At 38.8% G+C, this 24,122-nt stretch overlaps 1 protein-coding gene across 1 annotated transcript; it reads left to right on the forward strand.

The window, feature by feature from the left end:
- The first annotated feature begins 18,323 nt into the window (after nucleotides 1–18,323).
- Nucleotides 18,324–18,791, forward strand: LOC125777666 (uncharacterized). Its single transcript, XM_049452765.1, has one exon. It carries the CDS (start codon nucleotides 18,324–18,326, stop codon nucleotides 18,789–18,791), a length of 468 nt encoding a protein of 155 aa, XP_049308722.1.
- Nucleotides 18,792–24,122: the final 5,331 nt, after the last annotated feature.

Genomic DNA, 24,122 nt, shown 5'->3' on the forward strand with positions numbered 1-24,122 from the left:
AGAGTGGCCCAAATACCTATAACGAAAAAAAACGACAATGGGTTAAAGTAAAGTGAAAGAGAATGAGAAAAAAACTCGAACAGAGTTGCGCAACACAAGTTGCTCGTGTGAAGGTAATGGGCGACAGCAAAAGAGAATTGCCCGAGAATTAGCAACAAAAGTTGCTTCGTGTAATAATAGACAAAGCGTCACAACATTGTATTGTTAGTAGAAAATCCGAGCTGTGCAGAAAAAATAAGCGAACTATCGCCAACTGCCACTGCTTCCCTTGCCGCTGTAACAGCTTTGCCTACAAACTTACGTAAATTTGTATGTTTCTGTATGAGCGTGCATACATATCGACGCAGATTTTTGCGAGCCGCGTAAAAATATTTTTTACATTCCTTGACAATACAGTCAATCCCTGTTAAGTGCCACCATCAAAGATACAGATTTTTGTGGTTTGTTAAAAATAAAAATATAATATGGCACATAATAGCCCCGACAGACGAGCAAAATTAATCCGAATTAAGCAACGTTAATGCGCATTGACATTTTATGGTGATAGACGGCAGATTTGTGCATTTAGACAGCTGATTGTGAAACTTTTTTACATATTTAAATAATAAAAATGAATAAGATAAATTATTAATAGAAATTTTGGTATTTTTGGAAAATCAACATAAATTTAACAAAAAAATGCATTTATTATTAACTACGTTAAAAGATAATAGAGTGAAATTAAAAGCAATAATTGATTGTAATGCGAAAAAAGTGTGCGAAAAAGTTAAGAATATTGGATAAATGGATAGCAAACTGTGCGTTGTTTTTTTCTGCTATCTAAAAATATTAATATTTGTTTTTGTAAATAAATTTACACATAATTTAATTACCAATATAAAACTGCTTACATCTGATGCTGTAAACGCAAAGGAGGCGGCAGACTTCAAGCGACATCTGTCAAAAAATAGCAAATATCGGCCATTTTTCAGCAGTGTTGCCTACTCAAATTTGGTAAATTCAGCTAAATGCACGAAATTTTTGTGCATTACAAATTTGCATTAACATGGGTCAGATGCGCAAGTAAATTTAAATTAAGCCCGCAAGTTAGCGCTGTCGTCTGTCAGGGCTATAAGCGAGTGCGGATACTTAAGCGAGTGGTACTTAGAACGATGCAGCAAGATATAGGCAGTTAAGAGGGATGATTTTCATTTAAGCGGAGTACTACTTAACCGGGAATCACTGTACACATAAATCAGTGGAATATTGAAAGTGCAGTTGCGTTCATGAATGAGAACGTTGTTGTTGTTTGTTTTTCTACAAATTTAGGCATCGACTATTTGGCTGCCTATTGACTTGTGATGTATGTACATATAGAGCAATGCGCGCACATTATATTACTGATAAACGATAATATCATGATTTGAATATGAATTTGTACTTACATAAAAGGTCTGTCGCAAAAGAAACAGGACTGTTAAAAAAACAACAAAAAATTAATATTTTTCAAAAGTTATATTTTTTTATTCAAAGTAGTTTCCTTCTTCTTCGATAGTGTTTAAGGTAATTTTTCGGAATGTTCTTGAGAATATCGGTCGTGCCCCTTTGGATAGCTGAAATGTCCTGAAACCAGTGTCCTTTCATGGGCAAATGAAGTTTTCCAAATATGTAAAAATCACAGGGTGCCAGATCAGGTGAGTAGGGTGAATGATTAATGGTTAATATGGAGTTTTTTGTCAAAAAATCAGTGACAAGCGTCGACCGATGACACGGCGCAATATCGTGCAACAGGCGCCAGGACCCTGCCTCACGGTATTGCGTGACAAAAGACGCTTCATAACAGCAAGGTAAAACACAGAATTAATCGTTTGGCCAGGTGGGACGAACTCTCGGTGTGCAATACCCTCGAAATCGTAAAAACAAATCAGCATTGTTTTTAATTTTGACTTCTGAAGACGACTTTTTGTCGGTGACTTCTGATCATCACAGAGGTCCTCACGACCTTCTAGGAATCGCTGAAACCACTCATGCACATTACTACGGGATAGGCACTGATCACCATAAACTTTTTTCATCATTTGAAATGTTTCAGTAAACGTTTTCACAAGTTTTATTATTTGCTCTTGTTCAAAATGCATTTTACGACCGAAGACCAAAAGCTGCTGTCACTTTTTGATCGATAACATCGATTGTAGTTATTCAATTGTCTTAAAATTTTTACGAAATGTCAACAAGAGATCAAACTTTTTATTTTATATACCCACCAATAGGTGGCGCCACCAGAAACAGTTATATTTAAAAAGTTCTGTTCTTTTGCGACAGAACTTGTACATACATATGTACTGATGTGTATAATGTAATTTTCATTGAATTCTTCCTTCCGTCTCTATGATAAACGTTCTCTGGTTCAAGGCGCGGAGAACGTAAAAATATTTTTGGCTAACAAAATGCGATTGAGCGTGTTTCACCACAGCAAGCTCAGAAGGAGAAATTTTAACATTGCGCGTGAACAGAGCTGAGCATTCAATGAAAATTATGCTCAGAAATATACATTGGTATTACAGACGTATGTTGGCCTTTTGCTTATACATATTTTTATACGTTTACATGCTACATATCAAATCAGAGAACGTACATTTATAGAGAAGGTTCATGGTGTGCCGATTGTCAAAATGTTCCTCTTTTTGGAGGGGTTAAGTTTTCTATTAGTGGATTTCACCAATATTTAACATGAAGGGGTCGAAAATAGCAGAATCGAGCATTTTCAGTGTTAAATGAGAAAAGTGATGCTAATTTCAATGTACGCTTACAGATTCGCATATTTACAATGCGCAAGCGACTATGGATATAATTTATGGATATACTCCATATATTTGATAACAAAGCTCAAATGTAGAGATACATATATGTATGTACATATGTACATATGTATGTAAGTGCAATTTGACCCATTTAATGATGAATTCCATTAAATCTGTTGAAAAGTATAATTAAGTCATATTTGTAATATTACTTAAATATTTAATTAATATACATATGTTTTTTTAAGTTTTATATTTATATACATATCGCTCATTTGCTGCAAGACCGGCATAAGTCAAAAAAATCGATTTTCCAGAAAACGCGTTTAAAGTTTTCAACTGACTACAACCTTACACGGTGACTCCAACCTTACACCTCTTCTCAAGCGGAGCATATAAGAGGTGTTCATATGAATTTTTCACTCAACATGAAGTATGATATAACGAAAAATTCTGCAGCATTAACTCAAAAATCACATTTTTTGATTTATGCCGGTCTTGCAGCAAATGAGCGATATGTATTTATTTACTTTGGGCATTTGAAGTTTTGACAAAATCTTAAGTCATATGCATATAATTATGTGTATATGTAAACAGATTTTAAAAAACTATACGCATAATGCTCACATATTCTCATATGTATGTAATTTTGTGTTCATGTAAACAAATTTGAAAGAATCATTCGCATTATGTTTGTAAATTTGTCTACACACAACTTTGTATGTAAATATAAGTTAACAATAGTTAACGCACTGAAGCGCTCATGCTGCCAAAAATTGCAAGGCAAGCAGTCTGCATCGGTCACTTCATGCGCGACCAAATTATGTAAACAAAACAACATGCTGGGTTAGCTGTAGTAATTCGATCAGTTCGATACATGAGCGTGGGAAGTGCCTATGCAAACAATAACGTCGAGCAAACGGCAGCAGCGACGGTAAAGATAGGAGGTTAGCAATAAGCTTGCAAATAATGAAATAATTCAGTTTTAGTACGAAACTCAACGTGTTAGTATCTTTCTCAAAAATAACTTAACTCTGGATAGTCGACAACACCGTCGCTATCCCAAAGGAGTAATAACAAGAAGATCAGAAGTAACTAGTGTGAATATCATCTTCAAGAATAACTTAACTCTGGATAGTCGACAACACCGTCGCTATCCCAAAGGAGTAATAACAAGAAGATCAAAAATAACTGGCGCCCAACCAGAATAAAACCCACGCCGGAAGGAACACCACCTGGAGGCAGAGGAATCAAGACACCTTCTAGAGGAATTGAGACACCAACCGACAAATAATGTAAGTGAAACTTTTTTTCCCTCCGCCTTCTGTTTACATAATCATATCAGTGAAAATTTGACAATTAAGTGTGGTTAGTGTGATTGCAATAAACAATCTGTCTGGAAAAATAAGTGAACGGGCGACAAAATTTATATCAAGCAACTGCATAAACTGCCAGTTAAGATACGTACTAGATATTTGCAATAAACAGGATTGCACTTTGTTCCCCATTTTTGTTTTTTTTATGCACTTACGTCCGCTACCCTTTCGTGCCATCTTAACTACCTTGCATGAGCAAGCTTGACACTAGTGAACTGTTGGATAGACTTGACAACCAACTCTTGACAAGTAAACGGTTCAGGCGCGAACAAGACATGAACGAACAACAACTGCAGGGCATTATCAATGCGGCCGTTAGCGCCGCACTACAAGTTCAAAGGAAAGACTTTGAAACCAAGCTAGAGCAGCTTACAAACCGGTTTCAGGCCACAACTGTGGCAGCTGCTGACATTAAGACATATGAACCAATAAAGATCATAGACGGGGTAGAATGTCATGAGGGTCTGGATGCAGTTAAATCACTTCCAGAGTTCGATGGCTCACAGGAGCAATATGTCTCCTGGCGGCAGGCAGCTATGGCCGCGTATGATATATTTAAAACCTATGTGGGTAGTTCAAAACACTACCAAGCTGTCCTCATAATTCGCAACAGAATTAGGGGATCGGCTGATGCAGTTTTAGCATCATTCAACACGGTCCTTAATTTCGACGCTATCATTAGCCGTTTAGATTTTACATACTCAGACAAGCGACCATTGCATCTGCTCGAACAAGAGCTAGCAACGCTAAGGCAAGGACAGTTGACTATTATTCAATTTTATGAGGAGGTTGAGAAAAAACTCACACTTCTCACAAATAAAACTACAATGACCTTTGATACTGACCAGGCACGGTATATGAACGACAAGCATAGGACCGATGCGCTGCGCGTATTCGTCTCTGGGTTAAGGAGAAACCTCACGGATGTTCTTTTTGCCGCCCAGCCCAAAGATTTGCCTTCGGCTCTTGCAATGGCCCAGGAGATAGAAGGAAATCATGATAGACACGCATTTGCGGCCCAGTTTGCAAGATCGTTGGAGGAAAAAAACCTCAGGCAACATCAAAATCGATCTTATCAGAAGCAGTCCGACATTCAGTACAGGACTGGAAAAAACCCTTATTTCACCAGGGAGCAAGGAGCTCGCCCTCCAAAGCGCGACCAAGTTGAAAAAATGGAAGTCGACCCATCCTCGAGGTTCCGTCAGAGCACTAACTTTACAAACCAGAACAACCAAATTACCCATAACTCAAGCTTACCTATAGCACATCCCTCTGGCAACAGTCAACCACGAGGTGCGTTCAAGAGACCTGCGAATTCTCAAAGGACGTCGGACTACAGACGCCAGAGGATTAACCATTTGACAGAAGAAAGAGACGAAGCGTACGAAAAGCAATATGATCAAGCCGCTTATGATGCAGCGGCAGAAATAGAGGCTGAAAATGAAACTGAGTATGAAGAAGATGCGCTTAATTTTTTAGCGGAGAGTCCCTGCTCCCGTTTATCCAACGAACAGTAGCAGGGAAATCGTTAAAATTCTTAATTGACACCGGGGCGTCAAAAAGTTATATTAAACCTAACATAAGCCCTTTATCCTCTGTCCCAGTACAGACCCCGTTTGTGGTTAAATCAATTCACGGATTTAACAGAATTGGGAGCAAAAGCTTCATTATGATGTTTGGCATAAATAGCCCTTTTTTTCATTTACCCGGTCTCACAACTTTTGACGGCATAATTGGACTCGACCTATTGACACAGGCGGAAGCAACTATTGATCTCGCGTCAGAACTGATCCACTTTAAGGGAGGATCTGAAACTCTGAGATTCCACAAATGTGCTCAAGTCAATTTCACAAAAATTGAAGACATAGAAGTTCCAGCTAACGTCCGTGCAGATTTTCTACAGATGATGACAAAGCATTTGAAGGCATTTGCCGACTCGAGCAAGTTACTCCCGTTTAATACCAATGTTGTTGCCACCATTCGCACGGAGGATAATGAGCCAGTCTACTCCAAAATGTACCCATTCCCCATGGGAGCTGCTGACTTTGTGAGCCAAGAAATCAAGGATCTACTTAAAAATGGTATCATTCGACCATCTAGGTCTCCATATAACAACCCCATATGGGTTGTCGGAAAAAAGGGCACAGACCTCACAGGAGCGCCTAATAAGCGGTTGGTGGTAGATTTCCGAAAATTAAACTCCAAAACCATCGCGGACAAGTACCCAATGCCAAGTATCAGTATGATACTTTCAAACCTGGGAAAGGCCAAGTATTTCACCACCCTGGACTTGAAATCTGGATACCATCAAATTATGTTAGCAGAACACGATAGGGAAAAGACTTCCTTTTCAGTAAATGGAGGAAAGTATGAATTCTGCCGTTTGCCCTTTGGGCTAAAGAATGCTTCTAGCATTTTCCAGAGGGCCATAGATGATGTCCTGCGCGATATGATTGGTAAAACCTGCTATGTCTACGTCGATGACGTTATAGTGTTTTCCGAAAACGAAGAAGACCACGTACAACACGTTGGACAGGTACTAAAAAGCCTTTATGATGCCAATATGAGGGTGTCTAAGGAGAAATCACAGTTTTTTAAAGAAAGCGTAGAGTTTCTGGGATTTGTTGTTACGAAAGAGGGGACAAAAACTAGCCCAGACAAGGTCAGAGCAATCAGAGACTTTAAGCAACCAAGCAACTTGTTCGAGCTGAGATCCTTTATTGGTCTGGCGAGTTACTATAGGTGCTTTATAAAGGACTTCGCAGCAATAGCAAGACCCTTAACAAGCTTGTTAAAAGGGGAGAGCGGAAGAGTTAGCAAGTTCCGTTCAAAAAACATCCCGGTATCCTTTGATGAAATCCAGACGACTGCGTTTGATAAGCTTAGAAATATTCTTGCTTCCGAAGATGTTATTCTTCATTACCCAGATTTTTCAAAACCATTCGATTTGACTACTGATGCCTCCTCAAGTGGCATAGGTGCAGTACTATCTCAGGGAAATAGACCCATAACAATGATTTCGAGGACGCTGAAGGATAGGGAGATAAACTACGCGACAAACGAAAGGGAACTATTAGCTATCGTTTGGGCCTTGGACAGCCTCCGGCACTACCTCTACGGTAAGAGTGACATACGAATCTATACAGATCATCAGCCTCTAGTTTTCGCGGTCTCGGATAGGAACCCAAATTCCAAGATAAAACGTTGGAAAGCGCGAATTGAAGAGAGTGGCGCAAAGGTATTTTACAAACCTGGGAAAGAAAACTACGTTGCAGACGCATTATCGCGTCAAAGTATTAACGTTTTACAGGAATCAGTACAGTCCGATGCAGCGACAGCACACAGTGAAGTATCTTTAACTCATGTGATTGAGACTATCGATAAGCCCCTGAATTGCTTCAGGAATCAGATAGTTATAGAAGAGTCTTCTACCCCCACAAAACGGACATTTATCTTGTTTGGCACAAAGACTCGTCATCAGATCATCTTTAACGACTGGCTTAAATTGCTAGCAGAAGTGAAAGAAGTCGTAAAGCCGGACGTAGTAAATGCTTTACACTGCGACCTGCACGTTTTGGCACGCATTCAGGATGACTTGGTCAGAGTTTTCCCTGCCACCAAATTCTGGCACTGCAAGAACATGGTAACAGATGTTGTTAACAAAGACGAGCAAAAGGAGATAGTAACGATGGAGCATAATAGGGCACATAGAGCCGCCCAGGAGAATGTAAAGCAGATTCTACTCGATTATTATTTCCCAAAAATGGGAAAAATTGCGTCAGAAATTGTTGTAAACTGCAAAGTGTGTGGAAAGGCGAAGTATGATAGGCATCCAAAGAAGCAAGAGATGGGTGTTACGCCTATATCTTCCCGTGTAGGAGAATTGATCCACATTGACATTTTTTCAACTGCAGGAAAACACTTTTTAACAGCCCTAGACAAGTTCTCCAAGTTTGCCTTGGTTCAGCCAGTGGCGTCACGCACTATCGCAGACGTAAAAGCGGGCATTTTGCAAATCATTAACATTTTTCCTAAAATAGAAACTGTGTACTGTGACAACGAACCTTCATTTAATTCAGATACAATTCGATCGTTGCTGAAAAACCAATACGACATCAACATAGTGAATGCGCCACCGTTGCACAGTACGTCAAACGGGCAAGTGGAAAGATTCCACAGCACCCTCGTGGAAATTGCCAGATGTCTAAAACTGCAAAGGCAGATACAAGACGTAGTTGAACTTTTTCTTCAGGCCGCCGTGGAATATAATAGAACGTTCCATTCAGTGACGGGCATGAAGCCGATTGAGGTGATCCATGCCAACTTAAACATGTTCGCGGATATTGCTACCAGACTAGAGAAAGCCCAACAAGAACAGTTGGAGCGGAGTAATGCCCACCGCCAAAATAGAATCTTCGAAGTTGGAGAAAAGGTCCTGGTAAAGTCCAACAAGAGACTAGGCGACAAGGTCACTCCACTGTACGTCGAGGAAAGGATAGACGCTGATCTAGGAACAACCGTTCTTATTAAAGGGAGGGTGGTCCACAAGGACAACCTCAAGTGAAACTCCTGACATAATACCTTTTTTTTCATTGTTTTTATTTTGAATTTCAGGCATACTCCCATCTTCGCACTTTTGACTTGGGCTGCGCTGACGGCTTCCAAATTTACGGACTACTCGCACGCGGACTACATACCGATCCTGGACGGCACTGCAATAATTTGGAACGAGACGAGGTACATAAGGCATATATCAAATTTAACGGAATATGGACAATACATTCAAGAAACCACAGACTTGATTAGCGTCTTCCCACAATCACACATGAGGAAGATCCTAGAAGTAGACACCAGGCACTTACTTACTTTATTAGGGACACTAGGAGTACACCATAGGCATGCTCGGAGCCTAAACTTTTTGGGGTCCGCCCTGAAGGTAATAGCCGGCACGCCTGACTTCAATGACTTACTACAAACAAGACTAACGGAGCAAGAGCTAATACAGTCCAACAATAGACAGATCGTCATTAATTCCAGAACTCAGGAACAGATTAACGCCCTCACGAATACGGTCAATAAAATTCTCAGTGTAAAAAAAAGAGAAGAAATAGATTCATCGCACCTCTATGAAACGCTGTTGGCTAGAAACAGAATTTTAACACTAGAGATTCAAAATTTAATAATTGCAATCACACTGGCTAAATTTAATGTAATAAACCCTGCTATTATTGATGCAGATGACTTGGAGGCGGTTGTGAAGGAGAGCTTCACAGGAGTTACAATAACCCAATTGTTTAGCATAGCTAGAGTTAAGGTTTTAGCAAGCAAAGAAATTGTAACCTTTATTATCGGTTTTCCTAGACCTAAGTTATTATGTAAGAAGATTACTATTTTTCCCGTATCGCATGCTGGCCGTATATTGCATTTACCGGACAACATTATAGCTGACTGCGGAGGCAACATTACCGCTGTTATATCTTGTATTGATGCACCAATGGTAACGTTCTGTAAAGAAGCCGAAACTGAAACTTGCGCACAAAGCCTACACTCTGGCGCAGTAGCGCACTGTGCCACCAAGCCCAGCGACTTATCCCCCATTGTCGTCGTCGACGATGGTATAGTTTTGATAAACGATGCAATAGTTAAGGCTAGCATAGATAATGGCCCTGAAATATTTATTAATGGCACTTATCTTGTTACATTCGAACGCACCGCTTTTATCAATGGCACCAAATACGTTACGCTCAATGGATACCCGAAGAGACTCCCACAACAGTCTGCCTCCGCACGGATCAACATAACCTCCCATCATACCCTACTAAGCCTACCATTTCTTCACAAGCTAAGTGAAGTAAACTTGCGGCACATCGCTGAATTACGCATACGAACGATTGCTGCACCACTGATAGCCGCAATAATTTGTGCCACGATCGCCGTAATGCTTGCTGCATCAATCATCTTACTAAAACGTAGGCGGCGAAGAGAAACTTCTAAGGCAGTGCGTCAAGTGATGGAGAGGTTGGGTATGGCCGAGGACGACCATGTTTTGAAGGAGGGAGTAGTTAACAATAGTTAACGCACTGAAGCGCTCATGCTGCCAAAAATTGCAAGGCAAGCAGTCTGCATCGGTCACTTCATGCGCGACCAAATTATGTAAACAAAACAACATGCTGGGTTAGCTGTAGTAATTCGATCAGTTCGATACATGAGCGTGGGAAGTGCCTATGCAAACAATAACGTCGAGCAAACGGCAGCAGCGACGGTAAAGATAGGAGGTTAGCAATAAGCTTGCAAATAATGAAATAAATCAGTTTTAGTACGAAACTCAACGTGTTAGTATCTTTCTCAAAAATAACTTAACTCTGGATAGTCGACAACACCGTCGCTATCCCAAAGGAGTAATAACAAGAAGATCAGAAGTAACTAGTGTGAATATCATCTTCAAGAATAACTTAACTCTGGATAGTCGACAACACCGTCGCTATCCCAAAGGAGTAATAACAAGAAGATCAAAAATAACTTATATATGAGTACACCCATTGTTTCATACAAAACTCCGTTGTCACGGACAACCAAACTTTGTCAAAAAGTCAATGGTAGAAAATCGGAGCTGTACCGAAACCGCTTCACTTGCTGCTGTACAACTTTGCCTACAAACCAGCGTAAAAATGTACATATGTATGTTTATGCGTGAGCTTGCATACATATCGACGCAGCTGCGTAAAAATATTTCAGAATTACAAAATATTTTTCACATTCCTTGACAAATACAGTCAATACTGGTTATGTGTCGCATTCAAAGATACAGATATTTGTAATTAGTTAAAAATAAAAATATAATATGGAACATAAGCGACCGCGGATACTTAAACGAGTCGTACTTAAAACAATACATATTTCAAAAAACAAACCATGAGATGCAGAAAGATATAATATAGGCTGTTAAGAGTGATGAGGGAGGGATGTGATTTTCGTTTAAGCGGAGTACTACTTAACACGGATTGCCTGTTCACATGAATCAGAGGAATATTAAATATTTTCTTTGAAACATTTCTTAAATTGAAAATCGACAAATAAACTATGTTGTCAATTTTATTTTAATATATTTTAATAATTATTTTTGCGGGGTTGACACTTTTTCCTTCCATAAAATTTCAGAAATATATTCAATTTATGAATTTTAGCTTTTGAGGCAAGTTTGAGGATACTCTCTTTGGCCTAGTGCAACGAGGTCTAAATCTGGCAGAGTGGTGGTGCAGAGGAGTTGAACTAAATATCAACCCCTCAAAGACGACCGTAGTCCCTTTTACGAGGCGCAGGTCCCTACCCGGCCTCAGGAATCTCACACTTGGGGCAGAGTGATCGAGATCTCTAGCAAGGTTAAATACCTTGGTCTTACGCTGGATTCTCCCCTGCGGTGGAAGCAGCATGTGAACCATACGTTAGTCAAAGCAACAAAAGCATTAATGGTGCAAACGGCTAGCGGGAAAATCCTGGGGCTGTAAGCCAAGGATCGTTAGGTGGTTGTACACTATGATTGTGCGACCATATAATATACGGAGCGGTGACCTGGGCCTCCATAGCGTCGCAGGCTTCGGTGGTAACCCAATTATCGAAGCTTCAGCGGCTAGCATGTGTATGCATGACGGGCGCTATGCGAACCTGCCCGACGGCAGCTCTAGAGGTCCTGCTGGAACTCACACCGCTTCTTATAGGTCAAGTAGCCAAGCACTCACTTCTGCAGATAACAGCAGAGGGATGTGGCAAAGGCAAGGTAATCTCGTCCCAGCGAATGGAGATGATAAGTGGCAACATTCCAATTGCCTTCCTCCCGAAGGACGGTATTACTAAAACAATTAACTTCACGAAGAAGTTTAAGGTTACCCCCGGTAGCAAGAGTGAGTGGAACGACCCCACTATTGAGCAAATGCTAAGGGATAACACATTGAAGTGGTACACCGACGGCTTGAAAATGTCGGAAGGATTCGGTGCAGGTATCGCAGGTCCACGTACCAAGCTCTCCATACAGATGGGAAGCTTTCCGAGCATTTTTCATCGTTCTCGAATTCTGGTGTAAGCGATTGTAGTTCTTCGTCGCGTGTCTGGTTTACACGTTGAAATTTCTGCTGTACGTTGGTATTAAGAGATGAAGGATTTCGTTCTCTTTTTTGAGGGTTTCCGCGAAATTGATTATTTGGAGGTAGTCCTTGTAATTGACGGTTATACCTGTTTTGTAAAGGTGCAGCGTTGAAGTTGGTGGGTCTTCTGCATTGCCGTGAGGAATCTACGTCCGTTGTTTGGCACTGTGGGGTGGGTACACTCTGTGTATACTGCACTTGCACGTTAGGTCTATATCTTCGCTGATCAGCGCGGTATCTTCTGTTTGAAAAGGTTGATGTTGCATATTGTTTTTCCTGTAGTCATCGTACTGAGGAAAATCAAATTGCAATTTCTCGTTGTCGTGGTATATCGTACTTACGATGGCGTAGGCGGTTTCTAAGTCCATTGGATTGTGGCTGTAGAGGGTGCCGCTTGTATATTTGCTATTCAAGCCATGAATAAACGTTCTGACGACTTCTTGGTTCGCATACTTTTGCATTTCTGATCTTACCTGAGCTTCCCATTTAAATTTTTGTTAGAGCAAGATTCAATGCCCTGCTGACTTCGCAATGAAATTCCGCCAGCGTAAGTTTGTTTTGCGTAATCCTTTTCGTCTAGTAAGACGTAAAAAGGTATCTGGTCCGCATGCATGTAGTGGAGGCAATTTATGATTGAGTAGAAGTTGAAATTCGTGTTGTGGTTGATTAAAATATAGGCTGCTTCTCCTTGAATTTTCGAGTGCAATATGGAAAGTGCGGTATAATATGTCGGGGTTGTGGCATATTCCATGTGCGTCCACGCACGTTTTCTCCAGGATCTGTATTGATTTATATTGCGCATGAAGTCTGGCAATGCTTTAAAAGTATCCGGGTTAATCTGCATTTCGTTGATTATATTTGGTTTGCAGTCCTCGTGCTGATCCGTAATTGTTACATTTGATGGCAGACTGTTCTCCAGGGTAGCGACTCTTTGTTTGTTCTCAGTTAGAGATGTAGTTAAAGCAGCAATTTGAGCCCTGAGATTTGCAATCTCCTGTGCAGACATCTCGAAGTTGGTGTTAATTAAGGAACGACGCAAATTGAACAGTTTTTGTCTCTTTTTATGAGATTCCAGCGTGATTTCGCTGTTTATCGGTGCTGCTTCCAATTTTTCAGGAACTTATTTTTTTCCTTCTTCAGGAACGTGGATTTTAGTTTTATCCATTTATGTCAGGATATGCCAGGTTCAGTTCAAACGAAAAGAACGGTTGAGCCCCAGTTAACAAACTGTTGTTTGTCGTGAGCAAAAGAAATTAAATTTATTTGGGCAGTACACTTATTTTCGTGTTGCCTTTTTTATTCATAACGTCAATCTGGCAGCCAAATATGCGATGCCCAAGTTTGTAGAAAAACACACAACAACAACGTTTTCATTCATGAACGCAAGTGCACTTTCAACAGGCAAACTTTCTTCATTCATAAAAACAAACACCATTACATCTCCCCGAGCATGCCTTTGCCTACAAGCGTCTTTTCGAGACGATGGCTGAACAATTTCTGATATTTGTATGAGAAGGAAAAAGTTACAACCCCGCAAATATAAGTATTCAAATATATTAGAATAAAATTTACAACATAGTTCATTTGTCGATTTTCAAGTCAAGAAATATATCAAAGAAAATATTCAATATTCCCCCGATTTATATGTACAGTGATTCCTGGTTAAGTAGTACTCCGCTTAAATGAAAATCATGCCTATATATATATATTGCTGCATCTCACGGTTTGTTTTTCGAAATTCATAAAAATTATTGTTTTAAGTACCACTCGCTTAAGTATCCGCACTCCCTTAGGTGCCATTTTATATTTTTTTTTAACAAACCACAAAGATCTGTATCTCTGATTGAGGCACATGACCGGGATTGACTGTATTTGGTTTTATGTGGCGTGCAAAAATCTGCGTCGATATGTATGCAAGCTCATACAAAAACATACATATTTACGCTGGTTTGTTGGAGAAGCTGTTAGACCGACAAGGGAAGCAGTGAAAATTGGCAATTGTTTTCGGCACAGCTCGAATTTTCTATCAACAACACAATGTTGTAACGCTTTGACAAAACGTGAACTTCGGCCATTGGTTGTCCGGGACAACGGAGACACATAATTACATACATACATGCATGAATATGTACGACTGCTTGACCTTTTAGCTTTTAAAGGCCTGCAAATAAATACTTATACATATTTATATATCCTATCAAGACTACATTAATTAAATATTTAGGTAACAGCATAAACATGACTATTATATATTTCCAAAGATTTTAAGGAATTCATCATAAAATAGTTCAATTTGTACGTACATGCTTGTGTGCTTTGAAAAGCATGTATTTTAATTATATGCAGAGTAGTTTTCGCCTTGTAAATGTGCGAATCTGTAGGCGAACATTCCTTAACATCGGAAATAACATAATTTTTCTCATTTAACACTGAAAATGCTCAATTCTGCTATTTTCGTGTCCCCTGATTTTAAATGTGGTGAGACATGCTAATAACTTTTCTGTGGTGTGGTGAAACACGGAAGATGGAGCCATGTGTAGAAGTTCACGCAAGTGAGGAAAGATCTCTGATTGCCATTTACTTGGGAGTGGCCAGAAACGATTCTTTTACATATGATTCAAGCAGCTCACGACTTCCGGTCTTTGACCAAGTATCCTCTGGGTAGCCTAAGAACATCCATTTGAAGGCGAGCTAAAGTGGGAAGGCGAAATATCCCCTACAAAGGGTTGTGCGCTGAGTTTCGGACCCGCCACGTAAAAAAAAACACCTCCAATGAAAATTAACATCCAGCCTCTGATGAGGGACCCCCCTTTTGATGACGACCATGGAAACCGACATAAGAACTACGAATTGAGGGCATGCACCTGGAATGTTTAGTGTGGGGGTCGTGGTGGGAGAGAGACTCTGGTGAATGAACGTCTAGCCACAATCCGCATCAAAGCGAAGTTCTTCAACATATCGCTGATTTGCGCCCACGCCCCGACGGAAGAAAAGGACGATGTGACCAAAGATGCCTTTTATGAGTGCTTGCCGGATCGAAAAACCACCAAACAGATCGATCATGTTGTGATAGACGGAAGACACGTCTCCAGTGTTTTAGATGTGCGTGTGATCCGAAGTCCTACCATCACCTCGGACCACTATCTTGTTGCAGCCAAAATTCGCACCCGCCTCTGTGCAGCAACAAGCACACGGCAAGAAACACAAGGAAGATTTGACGTCGAGAAGCTGCAATCACAACAAACAGCCGAACGATTTTCTACTCGGCTTGCACTCCTCGTCTCTGAGAGCACTCGTCAACAACTCGATATAAGGGAACTGTGGGACGGCATTTCAAACTCCTTACGTACAGCTGCAACCGAAATCATTGGTTTTCGAAAAGTGCAAAAGAACAACTGGTACGTCGAGGAGTGCCGTGTCGCAGCGGAGAGAAAACAGGCTGCCTACCTCGCAACGTTACGATCGACCACAACATGTCCGGTTTGGATAGATACCGAGAGTTGAAGAGGGAAGCGAAACGCATTAATAGACAGAAAAAGAAAGAGCCCGAAATGCGTGAGTACGAAGAACTTGATAAGCTGGCCGACAGGGGTAATGCTCGAAAATTCTACGAAAAGATGAGGCGACTTACAGAAGGTTTCGAGACCGGAGCATACCCTTGTAGAACCCTCCAAGGTGATCTAGCCACCGATGCCCAGAGCATACTTAAATTATGGAGGGAACACTTCTCCAGCCTGCTGAATGGCAGTGAACGCACAACACCAGGAGAAGGCGAACCCGGTTCCCCAATCGGTGACGATGGAGCAGACGTTCCATTGCCCACGAAGAAGTTCGAATAGCAATTACCCGCCTGAAGAACAACAAAGCGGCGGGGCCGATGGATTGCCGGCCGAGCTATTCAAACACGGCGGCGAAGATCTGATAAGGAGCTTGCATCAGCTTCTTTGTAAAATAAGGTCGGCCGAAGGCGTGCCCAACGACTGGAATTTAAGTGTGCTATACCCAATCCATAAAAAAGAAGACCCCACAATCTGCGCCATCTACCGTGGGATAAGCCTCCTCAACATCGCATATAAGGTTCTATCGAGCGTATTGTGTGAAAGATTAAAGCCCACCGTCAACAAACTGATTGGACCTTATCAGTGTGGCCTTAGACCTGGCAAATCAACAACCGCCCAGATATTTACCATGCGCCAAATCTTGGAAAAGACCCGTGAAAAGTGAATCGACACACACCACCTCTTCGTCGATTTCAAAGCTGCTTTCGATAGCACGCAAAGGAGCTGTCTTTATGCCGCGTTGTCTGAATTTGGTATCCCCGCAAAACTAATACTGTGCTGCTGTGTAAACGAGGTTTCAAACAAGGCGACTCCGTATCGTGCGACTTCTTCAATCTGTTGCTGGAGAAAATAATTCGAGCTGCAGAAGTTAATCGAGCAGGTACAATCCTTTATAAGATTGTACAGTTGCTGGCGTATGCCGATGATATTGTTATCATCGTCCTCAACACCCGCGCCTTTAGTTCTCCTTTCTCCAGAGTGGACAAGGAAGCAAGGCAAATGGGTCTGGCAGTGAACGAGGGCAAGACGAAATATCTCCTGTCATCAAACATACAGTCGTCGCACTCGCGACTTGTCTTCCACGTCACTGTTGACAGCCATAACTTTGAAATCGTAGATAATTTCGTCTATCTTGGAACCAACTTAAACACCACCAACAATGTCAGCCTGGAAATCCAACGCAGGATAACTCCTACCAGGAGGTGCTACTTCGGACTGAGTAGGCAATTGAAAAGCAAAGTCCTCTCTCGACGAACAAAAACATAACACTATAAGTCACTCATAAATCCCGTCCTTTTATATGAAGCAGAGGCTTGGACGATGACATCAACTGATGAGTCGTCGTTGTGAGTTTTCGAGAGAAAAGTTCTGCGAAAGATTTATGGTCCTTTTACCGTTGGCCATGGCGAATATTGCATTCGATGGAACGATGAGCTGTATGAGATATTTGACATAGTTCAGTAAATTAAAAGACAGCGGCTGCGCTGGCCAGGTCATGTTATCCGAATGGACGAAAACACTCCAGCTCTGAAAGTATTCGACGCAGTACCCGTCGTGGGAAGCAGAGGAAGAGGAAGACCTCCACTCCGTTGGAAGGACCAAGTGGAGAAGGACCTGGTTACGTTTTGAATATCCAATTGGCGCACGTAGCGAAAAGAAGAAACGACTGGAGTGCTGTTGTTAACTCGGCTATAATCGCGTAAGCAGTATCTACGCCAATTAAGAAGAAGAAGAAGGTGAGACACGCTAATATCTTTTCTGTGGTGTGGTGAAACGCGCATCCAAAATAGTAAATCTTTATATATATAAATCTTCTGACCGTGTGTTTGCCTTGGAACTGCTCCTAAACGGATGGACCGATTTTGATGTTTTTTTAATTATTTTTTCATGTTTAATCAATTTTTAATTTTGGAATGTTTGACTGATAGATGGCGCTACCATCGCAGTATCCAATATTCAAACCTTAAATTGGCGTAAACGTATATTAAACAAAACGATGCCAAAGTAAAAGGCGACATCTGTGAATCAAGTTTTTATCACATCGCTTAATATTTATCAAAAGAAAAGATTGTCATATAGTATTTATAAATAAAAGTCGTCTTTTTTTGAAATATTTTCCATATAATAGAAATAGTGGATGCAGTTTTTCATTTGTTAAGTCGATTTGGGGTGAAATTAGATTCATTGCTTTAAAAAAAAATTTGGAATTTGTTACTATTACGAAGTACATATTTTACATAACTCTTTATAGATTCATTGTATATATTATTACTACAAAAAAATGCCACGTCTTCGTGGAAGAGCAAAAAACATTGGTCGACGTTCTCATAATGCGCAAATTTTTATATGGAATAAACAATCAAAACATTGGGAACCACGAAAACGAGGCATTCCAGTCCCAGGATTTCACAATATATTTATGGCAAATACTTTAGGCCGACTCTACACAGTTCATCCTAAGCAACGTGAATGCTTTTTCCTACGTTTGTCATTCCTGGACCGACATCCTTCCAATCTTTGCGTACAGTTAATAGTAGCGTATGCAATACTTTCTTCGATGCCTGTCGTGAGTTACGTTTATTGGAAGATGATAATCATTGGGATCTCACGCTTGCAGATGCAGCACTGAGCTCATCGCCGCACCAAATTCGTCAATTATTTCCAATAATATTAACAACGTGTTTTCCATCTGAAGCATCTGCACTGTGGAACAAATATAAAGACTCAATGAGTGAAGATATTTTGTATCGTATTAGAATAACCAATCAAAATGTCAATATTGAATTCTCCGCTGAGATATATAATGAGGCATTAATATTTATTGAAGACTTTTGTATTCTGATTTCAAACACGCCGCTCATACAGTTTGGCATGCCAGCGCCCAGCCGCCCAGCCGCCCAGCAGCAGATGTTCAGCGTGAACAGCAATTTGATATAAACTCTTTGGCTACTTTTGTTGCTAATAATGAACAATTGCTTACTGCTGGTAAAACATTCCTTATCTCACTGATACTTGCGAGCATTCGTTCACAAAATCAAATTGCATTGGCGTTCGCATCATCAGGTATTGCAGCCAGTCTTCTTGATGGTGGTCGAACTGCCCACTCAGCACTGAAATTACCTTTAAATATTCATACAAATCCCGACGCAATGTGTAACATAAAAAAAAATTCAGGAACGGCTGAAGTTCTGAGAAAGTGTAAAATTATTATTTGGGATGAATGCACAATGGCCCATATGCATCCGCTAGAGGCACTCGATAGAACCCTGAGAGATATAAGGAATAATCGTAGGCTTTTTGGTGGTGCTCTGATTTTGTTGTCTGGTGATTTTAGACAAACCTTGCCTGTCATCCCACGAGCAACATATGCGGACGAAATAAATGCATGTTTGAAAGAGTCCTATCTATGGCGACATGTCAGTAAATTAAACCTTACAAACGTGTTCAACTCCAAAATGACCCATCAGCGTCACGATTTTCTGAACAATTGCTAAACATTGGTAATGGTGAAATTCAATTGTATGGGGATACGCAATATATTCAACTTCCAGAAAACTTCTGCACTATGGTGGCTACCAAAGAAGAGTTGATGCAAAGTATTTTTCCAAAGATACAATATAATTATACAAACCATACATGGCTACGTGAGCGAGCTATTTTAGCTGCAAAAAATGTAGATGTTGACACGATCAATTTCAAAACACAACAGTCACTGCCTGGTAATGAATTTACATTTAAATCAATTGACACTGTTGTTGATCCAGATGAAGTTGTCAACTATCCTATTGAATTTTTAAATTCACTGGATTTACCTGGAATGCCACCACATAACCTGCGATTAAAGATTGGCTCACCTATAATTTTGGTTCGAAATTTGAATGCGCCAAAATTGTGTAATGGTACGCGATTAGTCATAAAAGAAATCATGGCCAACATTCTTGAAGCCACTATTTTGAGTGGAAAATTTCAAGGTGAAGATGTACTTCTACCACGGATTCCAATAATTCCTTCAGATTCGCCGATACCATTTAAACGTTTACAATTTCCAATCCGCTTGGCATTTGCTATGACTATTAATAAGGCACAAGGTCAAACGATGACGATTTGTGGACTAGATTTAGAAAATCCGTGCTTTTCTCAGGGCCAATTATACGTTGCGTGCTCGAGGGTGGGAAACCCATCGAATTTATTTATTTATACCTCTCAAGGATTAACCAAAAATATTGTACATCCGATGGCATTACGATAATTTCAGTATTTGTAGATAATTAACTCTGAGAATAAATACCCGTTATTAGAATAGTTTAAGATCCAACTTTTTCACTAAACGACTTCGAGTTTTTGTTCAACACAGCTTCGACATTTAACATCTCTGAAAGCATACTAATACACAATACTCATATGCTATCGATTGGTTTACGTCTGTCGGGTCCGCTAGTATAATATATATATAATATTGTTGTGAATATTTAAAATTTTGAATTTATTGAATATTATTCTATCACAATTTAGTTATTTATCTTCACTTCCTCTTTGCATCTGTGATATATGGTATTTTCTGTTCTGTATTCACTATTAGCGATTAGAAGGATTGAAGTGACTGGAGAAACTGTTCTTTGTTGTTACTTTTTTATTCTTGTCCATTAAACGAACCATTAACATAATTTTAGTAGTTCCTGGTGGATAATGCATTTTTCTGAAAATGAATTTCTCTGAAAATGTTGAAAAAAGTAATGTGCAAGTTATTTTTTTACACCTACCAGAGAACGTGTATTATAGACAAGATCCAACTACAGACAAGGGTATGAATTGTCAAGAGCCATGAATTTTCTATTAGTGGATTTCACCACTTTTGGCTCTGCAGGAGAAATTTTAACAGAAATGAGAAAACAGAGCTGAGAATTCAATGAAAATTATATCAGAAATATACATTAGGGGTATTCTCTTGCTCTTGCAAGATTGCAGATAGAAAAAATACTACACCGAAATATACAAGAGCACGAGAGCTCCCATTGCAGAATCTAGTGATATATGAGCGACTGATTCAGTCAATTTATTGTAAATGACTATTGTGCATGGGTATTGTGAATTGGCGCACCTTCTGCATACATTTTTAACAAAAAAAACTGTAACAAATCTTTGTAATTTAAATAAAAATTATAAAATCTATTTAAAACTTACCTTCCTCAACAATTTAACGTCAAAATATGACTTTATGTAAAATGGCAACTACAACGGGGTTGCAATTTTATTTTTGCGTGACATTGCACGCAAGTATACAAGGATTTTGGTCTGACATATTTTACAGCCCTTGCAAATATTTTTCTGCGTGTGTTTGTTGTTGTGCCGTTGTAAATCTGCAATTCTTGCACCGTGCACCGGGTTTTGCAAGAGCAAGAGAATACCCCTATTGCTTTAACAGACGCACGTTGGCCTTTTCGCTTATATTTTCATACTTTTACATGCTATCATATCAATTGATATGGATATAATTTTGCGAATTTTTATGAATTCATGCAAAATTGATAACGTTATTATAAAATTATGCAATTACCCAAGCAATATTTGTAGTTAATGGCCAAATGAGCTTCTTTTTAAATATTTCTTAACTTTGGTAATGTTATATAATTCCATACGTATGCATATATATGCTATATATATATGATATGTTATCGTAATATCCTAAAAAACTTAATATATTACAACAATAATATACATATATAAATCACAAATTTTCATTCATGAACGCAAACGTACTTTCAAAAAGCATATTCGATTCATTCATAAAAGTATACGACACTACATCTCCCCGAGCATGCCTTGCCTACAAGCGTCTTTTCGCGACGATTTCAAAAGCTAAAAATCATAAATTCAATAGATTTCTGAATTGTATGAGAAGAAAAAAGTGACAACCCCTCAAATATAAGTATATTTAAATACATTAGATTAAAATTGAAAACATAGTTTATATTATTGCAACGGCTTGGTCTTTAAAATACTATCAAAACTTCTAATGCCCAAAGCAAATAATTACATATGTATATAAATATATAACTTACCAAACCTATGTATATAAAATAAATATTTAGGCAATAATACATGACATTATTATATATTTCAACAGATTTTATAGAATTCATCGTAATATAAGTCAAATTGCACATATGTATGTGCATATATTCTTAAATACATATGTGCTTTGATATGAAATATATATTGAGAATATCTATAAATTACATATGTATATATAAATGTACATTGTCGTTTGCGCACAGCGAATCTGTAAGCGTACATTTCTAAACATTAAAATTAGTATTATTTTTCTTATTTAACACTGAAAATGCTCAATTCTGCTATTTTCGACCCCTTTATGTTAAATATTCGTGAAATCCGCTAATAATATTTTTGTGGTGAAATCCACTAATAGAAAACTCAAGCCCTCCAAAAAGAGGAACGTTTTGACAATCGGCACACTATGAACCTTCTCTATAATACACGTTCTCTGCACCTACCTCATTCAATGCTTTTATTTGGTGCGTGTCGTATGTGTGAAAAGCACCTATACAAGCATCTCGATGGTATTCTTTAAAGCCCATATACGGCAATCTTCGGAAGACTATTGAACTTTATAATTGGGACATTGTTTAAATTGTTGCAATCATGGTGTTGTTGGATCGCATTCTAACAAAGGTACTACCAATGCACTACTTCTAAAGGTCGCATACGATGGTAACAAATAAAATTAATATCGAAAGCATTTATATACTTAACTTACTTTTGTTCAGGATCCTTTCACTTTTTGTTTCATCAATCTAATATTTGTTCATGAAACCACTATTGGCGAATCTAAATAGATAAAAAAAGAAAACCATAAAAATGCTTTGTAAACTCACATAAAACCGCAATCAAAAATTTACATTGGTAGCGCTAAAAGTAAAACTTTAAGAAATTAAATACCAAGTCAGAAATTTTCGCGTTGTTTGAATAATTAAAAAAAAAGTTGTATTTGTAAAATCAAGCACATCAGATTTTTTATCTGATTTTGAAACATACATACATACATACAAACAACATATAATCATATACACATACCCTGCTAGCCGAAAGTGGTGAAAAAAACTTGTGAAACGGTAGGTTTTCAAACCCTCAAAACTACACCAAAAAAGTGTTAAGTAAGGCATATGCCGCATGCAGATTCTAACCACTTTTCACCTCCCACGTACGTATAATCATACATCTCTGTTGCGCTCATTCAGCAGTGTCATAAAAATCATATATGTAAAAATATGGCCGAACTGCTCTATTTTTTGATTCCAACTTTTAAATATTCTTAAAATTTCAAACAAAACTTTTTAATTTTGATATCATTAATTTTTTTTATACATATTTGTTTAAATGAGTTAAGCATCCACCCCCTCTACTCAGTAAAACTGGCGCATCCTAATGCAACAGTGCAATTCACCACAGGATGCCACTACAATACAACACCAATACAATCCACCACACTCGCACCAACCCAACTAACAAAAGCAATTTACAACGGGGAAGCTGACTTTATTCGTCCTAAACAATTCGACAGGTCAATTCGCTACCGACAGTCACCACATCAACCCTTCGACACCCACATTCATTCGCTGAGACACTGCGCCGCGTCAGCACCTCTACTCAACCTCGAGTATATTTTTCGACTTCCATCCGTAAGGGCTCGATCGCCAGCTCCAGCAAGTCGGAATAGGATTCTCGCCGCCCCGTGTGTTGACACCTATCTTAATAAAATTAAATTGTTTAGCATTTGTAATAATAAAAATTGTAATCAACCAATTGTGAAAATACATACAAACAAAATTTCTTTTTATTAAACATAAATTTTGTACACTTTTAATCAATATTAATTTTGTTATATTTAAATATACTAAGGCTAACATTGTGTAAATAAAAATATATTTAATTTAAAAAAATAATTAACATCTGGAAAAAGATTTATTAAAGAAAAACATTAATAATACCTGAAAATAACAGACTGAAAAAAATTTATAATAAGAAAAACATTAATTATTTCTTATAAAGTAACATGATTACAATAAAACCAATTATATTAAATAAATAAATACTAACTAATACTAATATAATAAACAAACTTAACATTAAATTTAAAAAAATCTACTTCCTTATACAAGTACTACTTCTAATTTGCTTATATCTATTGTGGCTTAAAGTAACATAATATCTTATAGCTAAAATTTTGTTCATGTGCATACTTGCAAATCC

This window comes from Bactrocera dorsalis, chromosome 1 (assembly GCF_023373825.1).
Source record: "Bactrocera dorsalis isolate Fly_Bdor chromosome 1, ASM2337382v1, whole genome shotgun sequence".
NCBI lineage: Eukaryota > Metazoa > Arthropoda > Insecta > Diptera > Tephritidae > Bactrocera > Bactrocera dorsalis.